This window comes from Lemur catta, chromosome 5 (assembly GCF_020740605.2).
Source record: "Lemur catta isolate mLemCat1 chromosome 5, mLemCat1.pri, whole genome shotgun sequence".
Taxonomy (NCBI): domain Eukaryota; kingdom Metazoa; phylum Chordata; class Mammalia; order Primates; family Lemuridae; genus Lemur; species Lemur catta.
The window spans coordinates 62,982,684-62,999,191 of record NC_059132.1 but is presented as its reverse complement, the minus strand read 5'-3'; the positions used below and the strand labels follow the sequence as shown (position 1 = coordinate 62,999,191).

Here is a 16,508-nt window from a genome sequence, read left to right as displayed (position 1 = left end):
TATCACTGGGTGAAAACTATTAGAAAAAAGTGGGCTGTTTTGGTTCCATCTAATGCAGAAGGAGACAGATCCATAAAAGGAACTGAGACAGGATGAATGTTCTTGAGTCACTGCATCCTTGGACATCAACACTTGGATGTTTACTGAACATTTTTTTGAGAGAAACTGTTTATTTTAAGCAGGTCAGAGTAAGGACAATAAGGAATTACCACTGTTGCCTTAGAGTTGTGTCCATGTCACGGGGGACAAAATCCCAGAAGAGGGGTTGGGCAGTAGAATATATAATTTTTCAATTTATGTAAAGATTAGTGGTCTATTAAATTTTATATTTCTGTATCAATTTTGACATTTATTATTTTGATTTTTAAATTGTCCATTTCATCTATGTTCAAATTTATATATATATATATATATATGTATTCTATATATTATTGATTTCTGCCCTTATGCTTAGTGTTTACTTCCTTTTAAACCCTTTGTTTAGGGTTTGTTCCTTTGTTCAGTTTCCAAGTTTTTGAGTTCTTTCTTCTTTTCTGATAAATATACTTAGAGATGTACCTTTTGCTCTATGAGTTTAACATGCAGTATTCTTACTGTTACTCAGTCCCAAGTACTTTATAATCCCTCCTGTGGTATCATTTTATTTATTTATTTATTTATTTATTTATTTATTTTTTTGTGGCTTCCTTTTAACTCAAAACTTATTTAGACATAATTCATGGTCTTCCTGGAGCAATGCAGAGGAAAAAAATGAGTAAAATTCGAAAAGTAACCACTAACTGACTAGGACAGTCAGCCTTTCTCTGCACATGGTAAGGATTGCTTCCCCTTCACCACCTAGAGGCTTTTTTCTCTCCTCCAGAGGTTCTCACAGTGTTTCGGTTAGCTTTCTAGGTCCAATCACTTCCCTTTTGCGTTTGAGGGTTGTGTTTAGAAAGGTTTGGAGCAAGCTATCCTCAGTATATGTGTGTGTGTGTGCATGTGTGCGTGCATGCATGTGTGTGTGTAGTTTGAGATTTTTGTCTTAGATGACCCAAAGACAGTGAGGTTAGACTACAAATCTAAGGAAGGGCTGGCTGATGAGCAAATTTCTCAGGGCGTTCTTTCTTTCCCTTCTACTCAGCTCTAAGGTTCACACAGGGCAAATTTTTTGGCAGTCTGCTGTCAAGGTTGGGGACATCTTTCATTGACCCAGTAAGTCTTTAGCATCTAAGCATTTCGGGGGAAGGTCTCCTACTATACTACCCCCCATTGCTAGGATGTTGGTATTTGATTTCTGTTGTTCCTGCACCCTGGAAGGCCAAAAATCCACAGGGAAAAATGTGCCTTCAATGCTCAGCTTATGTTTTGAGGACCCTGTCTTCACTAAGCATTGGCCTGAACAGTCCATCTTTCCTGCTAGATCATCATCCATGTTTTTAATGAAATGGTTTATTTTAAACATATTTTATCTAATATTCTTATCTGTTTACAATGGAAGCTCAGTCCAGAAAACCAGCCAACTGTTTGTCAGATACTAATGTTTTTTTTCATTTAACAGTATATCTAAAAAGTATTCTACATTTTTACACAGAGAGTTGCCTCAGAATTTTTTAGAACTGCAAATGACTTTTGTATGGATATATATATTTTAATTTATTTGACTGGTCACTGATTTAAAGACATCTAATTTGTTTAAAATCTTTTAGTACTTTAAACAATTTTATAAAAATGTTGCCTAATGATGTAAAATTCAATTCAGTGGGATTATATTAAAATATTTATGTATCTAATAAAATAGCTCCAGGTAGATTATATTAAGCAAAATAACCCTATAAAATCATAAATAAAGACACACAAATCCTAAACAAAATATTAGCAAAACAAGTCTAAGAATCATAAAAACATTTTTAAAAGTCACTAAAACTAAGTCAGGTTTATCACAGGAATGAAAGAATAGTTTAATATTGGAAAATATATAAATGTTATCCAACACAAATTAATTAAAAAAGGAAAACTATATGATCATCTCAATAGATATAAAAAAACCTCTTTGTCAAGTTATTTATTCACAATAAAAACTCTTAGTTAATTATGGATGTATGGTAGACAGAATTCTAAGATGGCTGTCAAGATTCCCAGCCTCTGTTGTATTCTTGGTGGAACCATAAGCACAGAAGACAGAGCCAAGAGCCCAGAGGGTAGAGCCACAAGGACTATCTCCAGGTCTCATGAAAAATCTATCACTTGTCTGGCTGAACTTCAAAACTTTCATGGATCAATGACTACTTTTTTCCTCCATTTTCCCCCTTTTGGAGCTGGAATGTCTATAACTTTATCCTATGCCCATTCCACCATTATGTGGTGAAAGTGTTAGGGGCATATAACTGTCTGTTCAGTATCACAAGTCCACTGATAGAAATTGTACCCCTAGGATGGATTACTCTAGGAGCCTCATCCACAACTGACTTAGATGATGAGATTTTGGACTTTGTGCTAATGAGATTTCAATGAAGTTTTAGACTTGAGCTGATACTGTAATAAGATGAGGGATTTGCGAACCTTGGGATGGGGTGAATGTGTTTTGTGAGTGCGATCGACAGCAATCTTTAAGGGCTGGAGAGTGGACTGTGGTAGGCAGAATTCTAAGATTATCCCTGAGATTCCTGGCCCATGCTGTATACATACCTTCTCCCTCTTATTTAAACAAACGCTAAGCTAGGTGCTGCATGCTGCTTGATGGGGTTTTGCAGATGTCATTATGCAGGTAGGACTTCTCTAATCACATGACACCTTGAAATCTGGGTCTACAGGTCAGAGACAGAAAGAGTTGTTGGAGAGATTCAAAGTGTCAGAGAGATTCAACATAAAGTAGATTCCCATTGCTGGCTTTGGAGATGAAGAGAGCCATACGTTTTAACTATATCTCATTTTGAACTTCATAAAGACAAACTTCTATAGAATACATTCAGTGTTTAGCTTCTTTAACTGAGCATGTTTTTGTTGAAATTCATCCAAGTTCATCAAGATTGTTGTGTGGATCAGCAGTTCCTTCCTTTTTATTTCTGAGTAATATGCATTGTATTAATATACCACAGTATGTTCGTCTTTTCTAAACATTTTGCTACTTTGAATAAAGCTGCTGTAAATATTTCTGTACATGTCTTTTTGTAGACATATATTTACATTTCTCTTGAAAAATGCCATTCATTGAAAAAACACTTTTCTCCGTTGAATCGCATTAGTACATTTATCTGAAAACATTTGACCATATATATGAATCTGTCTCTGAACTCCCTACTTTCTTCCACTGATGAATGTGTTTGGCTTACAACACTACACTGATTAATCTAGATTGATTCTATCTCAACAAGTGATTACGTTTTTTGAAATGCAGTTTTTCTCTGCAATATGCACATATGAATTTCTCAACCAGAGCATTCTTATAAGTTTGGAAAAAGAAGGAATTTTCTTGAGAGATGATGTCTCTGTTTTTATTAAGGGGACTTACTTCCAAGAGTAACCCAGGGTATTTATAAAAGGTCCCTTTAAAACAGATATGAGCTAAAGTACTTGGAAGACTGGCTTAATTTTCTGGGTCATTCTAGTTGGGATTATATTTTAGAGGGGCATGGGATCATATATCCTCTTATTATATAGTAATTCTAGTAATTTCTCAAAGGCCATTAAGTAATAACAAAATTTTAGATTAATATCTAGGGCTCCAAATTTCTGAATGGTTCTCCTAAAGTTCAAGTATGTTTTTTATCTCAGTTGTGTTAACAATTAAGACTTTCTGTTCTTCTTTCTAGTTCCAGGTTTTTGTTCTTTTCGCTATGGACTGTCTCTCCTCCTGCACTGCTGTAATGTTGCAGTAACGGCACAGCGCACATGTCTGAGCCTCACAATGGTAGCCATGGTGAACAGCACAGATCCACATGGCATGACCAACACATCTACAAAGAAGCTCCAGGATGACATGAAGGTATATAAAAAGTATTGCTCACAGTCAAGTGTTTAAAATTTGTCTTGCTAATTATTATAATTTGTGTAAAGGTTGAATATTATTGATAAGACAATAATAATTAGAAAAAGCAGCTCAAGTCTTCATCTACCTTGCCAGTAATGACCTAAATAAACATGTCCCATGATTAAAATATGCCTCAATATTTCTGAAGGAGTTGTGTTAATATTTACATGTGAGGAAGAATAAAACCCAAGAGTTAGGGCTTCTTTATAACAAGAAGTTTGGACAAGAGAAAAAAGGGAAAACTTTTAAACCAGAAGTAGAAGTTGAAGGCATACTCTATTTTTTATTTAACTTTCTAAACATGCAATATATGTAAACATTTCATTGATTTCATCCCTGAAAGCTAATGAGTTTTTATCCGTGAGAAAGTGTAGATGAAGGAAAAAATAAAAATGGATGGGAAGAAGATTTTTTCACTATATTCTCCCTATGTTCTTTATAAATATATAAGCAAATATGAACTTTTTAAAAATTGTCACCCCTTTTTAGATTAAAGATAACATTCTATATGCAATGTACTAAACCTTGATTTGTTAAATTAATCATTAGAACCAGGCTCAGATATGACACATATGTAGGAATTCCTAGGAAGAGAATCTATTAAAATAAAATAACTATAATTAATATTAATATGTTAAAGGCTCTAACGGAAAAAGCAAGCAACATGCAATACAAGATAGGTAATGTCAGTAGAGAGATGAAAACTACAGTATAAAAAGAATAAAAAAGAAATACTAGAAATCAAGGGAACTAAAACAGAAATAAAGAATGTTTTTGATGGGCTCATCAGTAGACTCAACAAAGCTGAGGAAAGAATCAGTGAACATGAAGATAGGTCAATAGAAGCTGAAATGCAAAGAGAAAAAGATTAAAAAAAAAAAAAAAAACAGATCATCCCAGAACTGTGGACAATATGAAAAGGTGTAGCACATGCATGACTAGAATGTCAAAGAGAATAGGAAAGAATAAATATTTGAAAAAAAAATAATGGCTGAGAACTTTCCAAACCACAGATCCAAGAAGCTCAGAGAACATCAAACAGGATAAATAGCAAAAAGAAAAACAATCGACAAGAAAAACCACCTAGATATAACATATTTAAACTGCAGAAAACCAAGACAAAAAGAACATTTGAATGAAGCCAGAGGAAAAAAATACCATACCTACAAAAGAACAAGGATAAGAATTATAGCAGACGTCTTATCAGAAACCATGCAAACAAGAAAAGAAGAATGAACTCTTGAAGGTATTGAAAGAAAAAAAAAAACCTGCCAACCTAAAATTCTGTATTCAATGAAATTATCCTCCAAAGTGAAAGACAATAAAGGCTTTTTCAGGCAAAAAATACTAATGGAATTCAGTTCGAGTAGGCTTGCCACACAAGAAATGTTAAAAGATGGTGTGCTATAAACACCCATACATCCTTTAAACAGTTATCTTTTAGATTAATTCAAAATACAATAATTTACACTTTCACTTATTCTTGTCTAATGATATTACTTTTTTACACAGATTCACATTTCTGGGCTATATCACTTTCTTTTTGCCTGAAGAACTTCTTTTAACATTTCTTTTGTGGATTGCTCTTTTGTTGCTGCATCTAAGAAATCTTTTCATAGCCCAAGGTCAAAAAAATTCTTCTATGTTTTCATTTTTTAAGTGTTATAATTTTACTTTTAAATCTGTAATTCTTTTTGACTTAATTTTTATACATGTTGCATTAAAGATCTTTCTTTACATATGGAGACACAATTTTTTCTAGCATTTTTTATTGAGAAGACTATTCTTTCTTCACCGAATTGCCTCTGAATTTTGAAAAATTAGTAGGTGGAGGACTAACACTACCTACCTAATTTTTTTTTTTTTTTTGAGACAGAGTCTCACTCTGTTACCCTGGCTAGCTAGAGTGCCGTTGCATCAGCCTAGCTCACAGCAACCTCAAACTCCTGGGCTCAAGCTATCCTTCTGTCTCAGCCTTCCAAGTAGCTGGGACTACAGGCATACACCACCATGCCCGGCTAATTTTTTTATATATATATATATTTTTAGTTGTCCAGCTAATTTCTTTCTATTTTTTAGTAGAAACGGGGTCTCACTCTTGCTCAGGCTGGTCTTGAACTCCTGACCTCAAGCCATTCTCCCGCCTCGGCCTCCCAGAGTGCTAGGATTACAGGTGTGAGCCACTACACCTGGCCTACCTACCTAATTTTAAGACTGATTATAAAGTTACAGTAATCAAGACAGCATGGAATTAGCGTAAAGACAGAAAATAGACCAATGAAATAGAGTAGAAGACTTACATGCATATGAACTACTGATTTTTCAGGATACACAAAAGAACAGACATGAAATTGGACTTCATCAAAATTCAAGATACTATTAGAAGAATAAGAAGACAAGCCAGAGACAGGGGTAAATGTTTGCAAGTCATACCTAATAAAGAACTTCTATCACAACTCAATTTAAAAACAACAGACAACCCAATTAAAAAATGGGAAAAAGATGTGAATAGATACTTCACTAAAGGAGATACATGAATGGCAAATACTCACATGAAAAGCTGCTCTACATCATTAGTACATCATTAGTTATTAGGAATAAACATTAAATTCCCAAAGATATATCACTACATACCGATTCAGATAGCTAAAATTATAAAGATTGGACCTACCAAGTGTTGGCAAAAATGTGGAGGAACTGGAATTCTCCAATACTGCTGGTGAGAATGCAAATTGTACAACCACTTTAGAATATACTCTGTCATTTCACAAAAAATTAAGCATACACCTACTACATGATACAGCCATTGTGCTACTAGGTATTTATTTAAGAAAAATAAAAGCATACGTCCATATAGAGACTTGTACATAAATGTTCATAATAGCTTTATTTCTAATAGCCAAAAAACTGGAAACAACCTAAAAGTCCATCAATAGGTGAATGAATGAACAAACTATGATATACCCATAAAATGGAGTACTACTTAGCACTAAAATGGAATGAACTATTGTCACACTCAACAACATGGATGGATCTTAAAATAATTGCACTGAGTGAAATAAGCTAGACAAAAAAATAGAGTATGTACTATAGGACTCCATTTATACAAAATGTCTAGAAAATGAAAAAGAAGTTATAGCGACAGGCAGCAGATCAGTGGCAGGAAAGAGGCAGGAGGGAAGGTAAGAGGAACCTTTTGGAGATAAAGAATATGTTTACTATCTTGATTGTAGTGATGGTTTCACAAGTGTACACATATACACAGTTTATTATGTCAATTATCAAAAATTTACTTTATTCAAAAGTGTTTGCTTGAATCATATTCTTAAACACTTGTAGTATTCTCTTGCTTTGGTTTAAATAGAGAACCCCCTTTTCTAGAGAAATGGCTACCCCTTCAAAGGGCCTGTATTTTAGATCCTTCACTATAGCAAAAGAGAAGGGAACTCTTGAGCTATGGAGCTTGGAACATTTCTCTACCACATTCACTTACCACCATTGCCCCCATGTAACCTGTTGCTACAATGTAGTTTATTGCTATGCAAAGGTACCATATGAAAACTGAAGAAATAGAACACATACTTATTCTAAAATAGGTAAACTCACCAGAAAATTATTTCCACAAAGCATATGTAAATTCTAACCTAATGTTACAGAATGAACCTAAAAATCAGTGAAGCAATTATAGCTATGGAAAGAACATCATAGTGTAGTACCTATGAGAGCTCAAAGCAGACATGGCCAGACAACACAAGGCTATGCTCAGACAGCAGATGAATGAAAAAAGGAAACTGACAGAGAAAGATTATGAAAAAATAAAACAGAACATTTTAGAAAAGAAGATAAAATAACAAGGAAAATAAGGAAGAATAGATACCACAGAGATATCACAGTAAGGGACACCGAGTATACAAGAGGAAGAAAGACAAGAAAGAAGGTGAATGAGGAGTATTCTGTTATCAGGTTTCCCTCTGTCATCAAAGTCAAGCAGTATGCGTCATTATTCTATTTAAAGTTTACTACCAATCTGATACTTAGAAATTCTACCATAACTTTAAAATAGATATTCTTTCATTAATAATGGGATTATACATTTTTATATTTCTGTGACCTAAGTTTATTGATCATTTCAATTTTTTCTCTCATAAATTATCTATTGATACTCTTGGTCTATTTTACCCATTGAGGTATTATATATTTCTTATTCATTTATATGACCCATACAAATGTATACATATTTATTTATAAGATTCATGTAGGATAATTTGCACATTTATATGTGAAATATTTCATATAATGACAACTAGTTTATGCACTGAATAGGGAAATATAAACTGAGGTTTTATCTTCCTGGTATGTGAAGTTTCAGTGTGAGTCCAGGGACTTTTTTTTAATGTGAGACAAAATTTGAAGTTTAATTAAAACTGTAAAATGGATATATTAAACAAACAAAAATACTTTTCTGGGTATCAATTTTTGAGACTCAGAGCATCCCCAAAACATTGGAGATCCAACTTATTCCTGAGAGAAGTCGACCATCACAAAAGGTGTTCATTCTTTCAAGTATTCACATTTTGTAGCAAAAAAACAGAACAAAGTTCACATTTTGTAGCAAAAAAAAAAAAAAAAAAACCAGAACAAAGGCCTCCAGCTTTACAAACCACCCACTACAAACGCCAAACATGCAAACCCAAAACTAGAGGGGGAAAGAAAGAACTCCTAAGGGACTCAGGGAGACAAAGGACAGTGACAGAGAACAGCAGACTTGCCTATGGACATTTTTCACCTTCCTAACACTGGAAGATGTTTAATTAAGAAGTTGCTGGGTCACGATTTTACTAAAAACATATCTAAAAATAGGTCTGTAGTCATCTTAAAAATAAAGGGTCACTCCTCAGATAAGAGTAACAGATATTATCAGATACCAACACTTGAGGTATCTTTGATGTAAATTTGAAAAATGGCCTGGCAGAGAAAAAAGAAGGAAAGAAAGAAGAGAGTAATAGAGGGAGGGAATGGGGAAGGGAGGGAAGAAAAGAATGAGAAAGGTGAGAAAACTGGGAGGAACACATATTTAAGCCCATGTTTATCTATCCCAACAGCCAATCAAAGCAGCTCCAGAAAGGAAAAAAAATGGCATTCTTTTCTAAGAACATTCCGAATATCAACTTTAAACATAAGAAACTGCAATCCAAGAACAAATATCACAATGATCATTGTGTCAGCAGTTATATTATTACTAACGTATTAGAGACACAAATGATTTTAGAAGTTTTGTAAGGTTTTACCCTGAACGAGTATGTGAACGTGTTAGTTTGCATATCAAAAACTCTCTTGCCTCAATGGTCAGTAACAGTTACTTTTCAAGGTGACATTATAGTCTCAAGTCTGTGGTTTTGGCCTGCTTTGAACGACAAAGCAGGTTTTTATGGAGCCACAGGTCAGGGAGTTGATTAAAAAGAGGTGTCCTCCGAGAGACAGACACTTGTGGCTAAAAACAATTAGTCTAAAGGACGGTTCTTGTTTAACTTTTAAAAAATTTGTTCTCAATACACAATAACTAGATAAAATATGGAGTCACTATGTCTCTGTTTAACTTTTTTATTAAAGTGATAGTTTTATTTTAAAACTTTAAAGTTTGTTTTAAAAAAATTTTTGTAACTGTTTGTTTACATAAATAGAGTTAATTAAGGGACCTATAAAAGTCTTTTGGGAGATTTAAACTTAAAACAAACTATTTGTTATTATATAAATTTGTTACTCCTGGCAACTGTTCACTGTACCTATAAATATTGATATACAACTTTAGTTTTGGCCTCAAAATTTACAGAAATACTTTGGGGACACACAAATACTTTCACTTTTTTTATATTTATAAATTTATTTTTTATAAACTGTATTTTTGTCTTTATATATTATTTTTATTTTTTATTATCTTTTTCATCCTTTGCAACGACCCCTGCCTAAGTAACCCGATTCTTTGCTGGGAGCGTAGCTAACTCCCCACAATCATTGTACTTAAAAACAATGACTACTGAGACTGGGTACTCAAATCGGTCAACACTGTTCAGAGGTCATTCTTAGGTATTGTCTGGCAGGGTATTATGATCAGCCTTAATCTATCAAGCGGAAGCCAAAGTGCCTCTATTACTTGGTATGGACCTGCTTTGGGAGCAGACAAAATCACCTGGATATCTCAAGGTACGAAAGTGCTCTGCCAGTGAGAAGATGCAAGCAGGGAGGAACAACAGAAGAGCGAAGTTGGTTACTGAGGGCTCCCTTCTGATGTAGAGGGTTTAAAAGCAAAGGAATGGGAAGAAATTTCTCCCAAAGCAAAGAAGAGAGGTAAACTTCAAAACAGTGTCCCAAGGTAATGCTTCCAGGGTTGCACAAACTGTGCTGTCCCTAAGGACAAACACTTCAAGGTAAAAGGGACAGCAGGTCTCTTTTTTGTTTATCATTTCCCCTGGGACTTTAATCCAACTCTAGCGGGCTCTCTGTCTACATTCTGATATGGAGAGTGATAAGAAAAACTATTCAAGATTTTCAGCGATCTGTTCATGCGCACAGGTTGAACAAATGTTTGCTGGCCTACCCAATATGAGTAAGGGTGAATATTAATTTCCCTGGTCTTTCCTGTTATTTAAAAAAAAACCTGACAGAGCATTCTGGGTAGCCCTCTCCCCTCAATGGAAAAGATCTGAACTTCCCTGACTGCCTGGCTACTATAGGAATATGCCTCATTGGTTATTATTCACTATCCTCAGAGTGACACTCCTACCAGATCTCTCCATGTAAGTCCTTTTCCAACCAAGAGAGACATTTCCATCCAGAGGTCACATCTATAGGGTGACAGAAACTTGAAAAGAAGAGAAAAAAAAGAGGAATGGAGGAACAAGATTATAGTTATGAGAACAAATGCATGGATTCCTACCTATTTTCTTATTTAATATTCAACCAAAAATACCACCTAGCACTCTTCATTTCTTAATATGTTCCTCCTAATTATGCACTAACAGAAAGTTTAGAGAATGGGGCTATCTTATGCTTCCAAAGAAGCTTTATCCTGTCCTCCCCTACTACCATTAAGGTTTCTCTCTGTTCAATCAGTCCAAAAACATGTGCCACCTCCTTCCTCATAGGCTCAACAATAAGTTCAACATTCAGAATTTCTTTTCTCAGCCTTTAGTAATGTAACAAAACTATAGAAGGCTCCCTAACCTAGAAATGGACAAATAAATCCATTCCTTGGAAAAAAATATGCCACATCAGAGCCAAGCAAAGGAAGAGAAACGAACTTTTTCTTCACTGTCCCATGCAGTCATTTTCACAGCTCAAACCGAGAGCCCTTCATGGTTTGCTCTATCACTACTTTTCTCTCTGGAAGCGACGTGCATGTGGGGAAAGGTAGTTTTGTGAATAAGCTTAAATTAATGGAGGAGTTAGAGGAGGAGCAAGAGGAAATTAACTATTGCAGTGTATGTAGTACCATGCAGTACAGGAAATTAACTATTGCAGTACATGTAGTGCTATCCAGAACTCCTCAGGAGAGTTTACGTGCAGTTTAGCAACATTCAATAAACAAGTATTAAATGTCTATGCTGTGACAGGTTTTCGGAGGTACAGATGGTGCCCTTGGCTATAAGGACTTTATAGTTGAAGATATCAACGATGCAAATACATACAAAAAATGATATCATAAAGGAATAAAGAAAGTCCTGTGACAAAGAGTATTAGGGAGAAGGAACCTACTTTACATGGGATGAGCCCCTGAAGACCAGTTTTCCGGAATCCCTGAATGTCACAGTAAATCTTCAATATGCAGAGTGGTTAGATGTGTCTCCTCTTTTCTTTCAGAACCCCGTGTATAAATGGAGCCCTGAAATCCAGGGCATCATCTTCAGTTCCAGCTTCTATGGTGTTGTCTTCATCCAAATTCCTGTTGGATACTTATCTGGAATATACTCTGTAAAGAAAATGGTTGGCAGTGCATTATTCCTCAGCTCTCTATTAAGTCTGTTCATCCCACCAGCAGCTGAAGTTGGAGCAACTTGGGTCATTGCATGTCGTGTAGTTCAAGGAATATCCCAGGTATTAAGATAATGCAAAAACTGAACAAGGCTTAAATTCACAGAAAGTATTAGAGTTCAAATGTCCAAATCTTTCTCATTTCAGGCAACAGTAGTAACAGCTCAGCATGAAGTATGGGTCAAATGGGCTCCTCCCCTGGAACGAGGCCGACTTACTTCTATGAGTCTGTCAGGTAAGGACTTAGAGCCTAGAATGATTGAATCCCACTTTCATCTCATTGTGTCATGTTCTTCCCTAGAGCATAAGAAATGTGTGTGTTTTGAACTGTTAAGGGCTTTAGAAATCATCTATTTCAGTATTTTTTCTTTAAAGATAAGAAAATAGAGAAGAGGTAAGATAAGAAAAATGGAGAAGAGGTATTCTTATCTCAAAGAACACAAAAAAAAGGGAGAGAGAAAAGCAAATATTCCCTTTTCTTTTGATTGGCATTATGCTATATAGATTTATCTCACAGAAAATTGTTCATTGCTACAATGAGGCTACATTATCTCTATTTGTAGATGCCTGCATTAATTAGGGGTGTTCTTTGTGTCTTCTGATTAGGGCTTATGCTGGGACCCTTCATTGTCCTGCTTGTGACTGGAGTCATCTGTGAATCTCTGGGCTGGCCCATGGTCTTCTATATTTTTGGTGAGTCTCCTTCTATAAAGTCCTAGTTATTATTCAGAATTTAAGAAGAAAAAATTAAAAATAAAAACCTAATATAATATAATAATTTATGTAAGGTTAATATTAAAAATCATGAAACCCACTGAAGGAGAGATAGAAGTCAACACTCATTAAGTTGCTATCACAAACAAACTTATAATTCTATAATGTAGGTACGACAGATACATGCTTTATATGAAACTTTGGGAAAGGGATTATCAAATGATAACTTCTCAGATTTCAGAAAGATACTATGATGAGTATACTATTTGTACCTAACACTCCAAGCATGATGTGTAGCACCACCCCATAATCAAACACATTAATTTATGCAGTAAAAAATGAAATTCATACAAATTTGAACATATAAAAAAACTATAAAAAATTGAGGTTGACAGATAAGTTATAAAATCACTTTTGTCTTTCAGATCTTGGTTTCAGATTTGTGAATAAGGGATTGTGGATGGGTGCTATATGCCCATTTGACAAATGAGGAAACTTACAAAGCCTTAGGCAACTTGCCCAAAGTCATATACTCAGGGTAAATTCAGAAGGATTTATTTACAAAATGATTATTTATAAAGGTAGGCTTGAGATGTGGTGGGATCACAGGGATAGTGCAGTAACCTGGGGCTAGCAATATAGGAGCTAGTACCATTCCCAGGTCCAAAGGTGACAAGCAAGGAAGTAGTTATCAGAATCCATTATGAAAGAGTCCTATAGAGCAGGATGCCTTGAAAGGACCCATGATTTTTTATACAAGGACACCTAGATTGAGGCTGTCCTAGGAGGGAAAGAACTAGGGTTTGAAAAGATACCTGAATCTCACTCAATTCTCTCCCTCTCATCTCTGCCTGGGATTTCTGTTGGCCAAATCCAACTAGCAAGCAGAGGAGGTGGGGGCTTACTGACGTTCACCCAAATCAGCCATCTGTAGCCAGAGCAGGATGAAGGGTGGACAGTACATCTATGGAGACACACATAAGCTATCCAATACACATAGTGAGCAGATGGCAGAGCTGTAATGTGAAAACATGTCTTCCATCTTCAAATTCCATTGCTCTTAATCACTGTATAAGTCATCAGAAAAAGGTAATGGTCAATCTAGTGATGGAACACAAACCATGTATCAGGAAATGGGATGAGAAAACTGGGACTGCCTAGCCTTCTAGAAGAAAAGAAAACTTGAGAGAGCATGTCTTGTGTGGCTGTCATATAAGAGAAATGCACACCTCTTCTACATTACAAAACTAAATAAAATATGCAGAAATTACAGGGAGATGAGGTTTCAGCTCCATATAAGGACAACTTTTCAATAATTAGTGCTGTCCCATATTGCTGGTCAGGGGTTGGATGACATCCAATATTCATGTTGTACTCCTAATACAAGATTATGTACAGCAGCATAGCCACTTGCAATTATCATGGGTAGCCCCATGAAACTCAAAGAAGGGACTATATTCATTATATTATGAATCTAGCTTTATGGTGAAGTGCCTCATGTGTGTTTTACTTATCACTGAGAATAGAGGAAAAGGGCTTAGATGGCAGTGATTTAGGGATTTAGACACCTGCCCCCATAACCCTTACTGTGAGTCACATGACACCCACAGTTGTCAGATGACCTGCCCAAGTTAGTGGCAGAGGCAAAACTAAAGCCAAGATTGTTTTTAAACTCCATTTGAATATTTTTGCCAATAAAGCTAAACAAATCTGAACAGATAGTGTTTTAAAGAATAAAACAATGTCTAAGTAGCTAATAATTGCTGGAGATTACCAAATAGAGCAAATTGTGTCACACTTGCACTTGCACTTAAAATGGCCTGATCGTCCTGCCATTTGTCTCCAAAGACTACTTCAAACTTCTCAAGTCTTCTTGAATCTCTAAAATGGCTCCTTTCCCCTGTATTCTATCTCAAGTAACCTACTTTTGATAATTAAAATTATCATACAATCTATCTGCACTCACTGCCCACATTTCCTAGCTTTTCATTCTCTCCTCAGCATACATCTGACTAGAGTTTGACCTACTGTACCATCAACATCACCCTTGTCAAGATCACCTATGGCTTCCATCAGAGCTGCCCTAGGCCCAGGCAAGAGGGTCCTTACCCTGGATTCCACATTGTAGAGAGCTCATTTTGGCTTCTCTCCAGCCAGGTTCTCTTCATAGAGCAGGGAGTCTGCCGGCCCAAGACAGTAGGCTCACTGGAGCCCATGACCTTCCTTCTAGTCATCACTCCTGAAATGTTTTAAGTATGAAATCTGGAATGACTTAAGTGTGAAATATCTAAATTCTAAATTTAAACCTGACTCTTCAGGTCATTTTTTTCCTCTGGCTTCTTTCAAAATTTTGACTTTGGTTTTCTGCAGATGAATAGGATAAACCTTGGTGTAAATTTTTTTTTATTTATCTTTCTTGGTGTTCTCTGAGCTTCCTGTATCTATAGTTTGAGGTCTATCATTGATTTTAAGAAATTCTCAGAAATTATTGCTTCAAATATTTCTTCAGTTTCTTTCTCTTTCTTCCTCTTGTGGTATTTTTCATTACATATATGTTATCCCTTTTACAATTGTCCCACGTTTCTTGGCTATTCTGTTCTGTCTTTTTCTGTCTTTGCAATTCAGTTTTGGAAATTTTTATTGCCATTTTGTCAAGTTCACTGATTCTTTCTTGGTCATGTTCAGTCGATTGATGAGACCATTAAAGGCATTCTTCATTTCCATTATAGTGTTTTCGGTGTCCAGCATTTCCTTCTGATTCTTTATTAAAGCTTCCAGGCCATTCCCTTTCATCTCAGTTTCTTTGACTATGCCCTCCCTGCATTGGACTTCATCCTTCTGGCCATCTTTTCTCAGTCTCTTTTGCTAACTCGCCCCTTTCTACTTGCCGTTAACTCTTACCTATCTTCAGAGCTCTGCCACAGCCTCTTCCTCTAGGGCTATATTCCCTCCCTGAACAATATAATTCATGCTTAAGGGTCAATTACCACTTACTAACCATGTGTCCCTGGGCAAATAACTTGATCTTTCTGAGTCTCAGTTTTCTCAATTTGAAAAAGAGATAATGATAGCATTACCTGAATATTTTTGAGGGTTGAAAAAAATAATCTCTTTCTCATGCACTAGAAAGTCAATTCTATGAAGGCAGGGATTTTTGTCCATTATTCACTGCAGTATCCTCAGTACTTGGAATAAGTGCATGGTACATAGTGGTCATTTAATCAGTATTTGTCAAATGAATGAACGAATTTCTGGAAGAGTGACTGGTGAGCACTACATACTTCCTGTCCTAACGGAGGATTCCCCATCATCGGGTTACTAGTGTAACCCGATCATGGGCAAATAACATTATGCTTGCAATGTCAACTCCATGCTTCATGTTAATATCAGAGAGGTAAGTATACCATTGTTCTCTTTTTAACTTTATGAAGGAGTCTGGGTTCATTTCTCTGTCTCTAATGCCCCTAGTCTCAATTTGGCAAACTCTAATAGACCTTGTATAATCCCTGAAGCCTGTGCTGTAGCTCAGGAACATGGCAGAGGTCAAGCTCTCAAAACTGTGTGATTGTCAAGCCCTGTGCAGGCTCAGTTGTGCAATTCTCTCAGGGTGGAACACAGTAGGAATTTGAAAAGATGAGGGCCTGAGGGTAGGGCGGCACAGCTGTCACAGGTGGAGGCAGGCAGAGGCTAGGAGCCAAAGCGTTTACCACCGTTTCTGTAAAATTCATTCTGTAGGGAGAGGCAGCTGAGGATACAA

At 35.8% G+C, this 16,508-nt stretch overlaps 1 protein-coding gene across 2 annotated transcripts in view; it reads left to right on the top strand.

The window, feature by feature from the left end:
- Positions 1 to 16,508, top strand: part of SLC17A1 (solute carrier family 17 member 1) — a 47,714-nt gene that overhangs the window by 1,873 nt on the left and 29,333 nt on the right. For both annotated transcript variants that reach the window (XM_045551925.1, XM_045551923.1), the window contains 4 exons: positions 3,792 to 3,964; positions 11,867 to 12,100; positions 12,185 to 12,272; positions 12,644 to 12,730. In XM_045551925.1, coding sequence (XP_045407881.1) covers positions 3,792 to 3,964; positions 11,867 to 12,100; positions 12,185 to 12,272; positions 12,644 to 12,730 — 582 coding nt within the window. The remainder of the gene's footprint in view (positions 1 to 3,791; positions 3,965 to 11,866; positions 12,101 to 12,184; positions 12,273 to 12,643; positions 12,731 to 16,508) is intronic.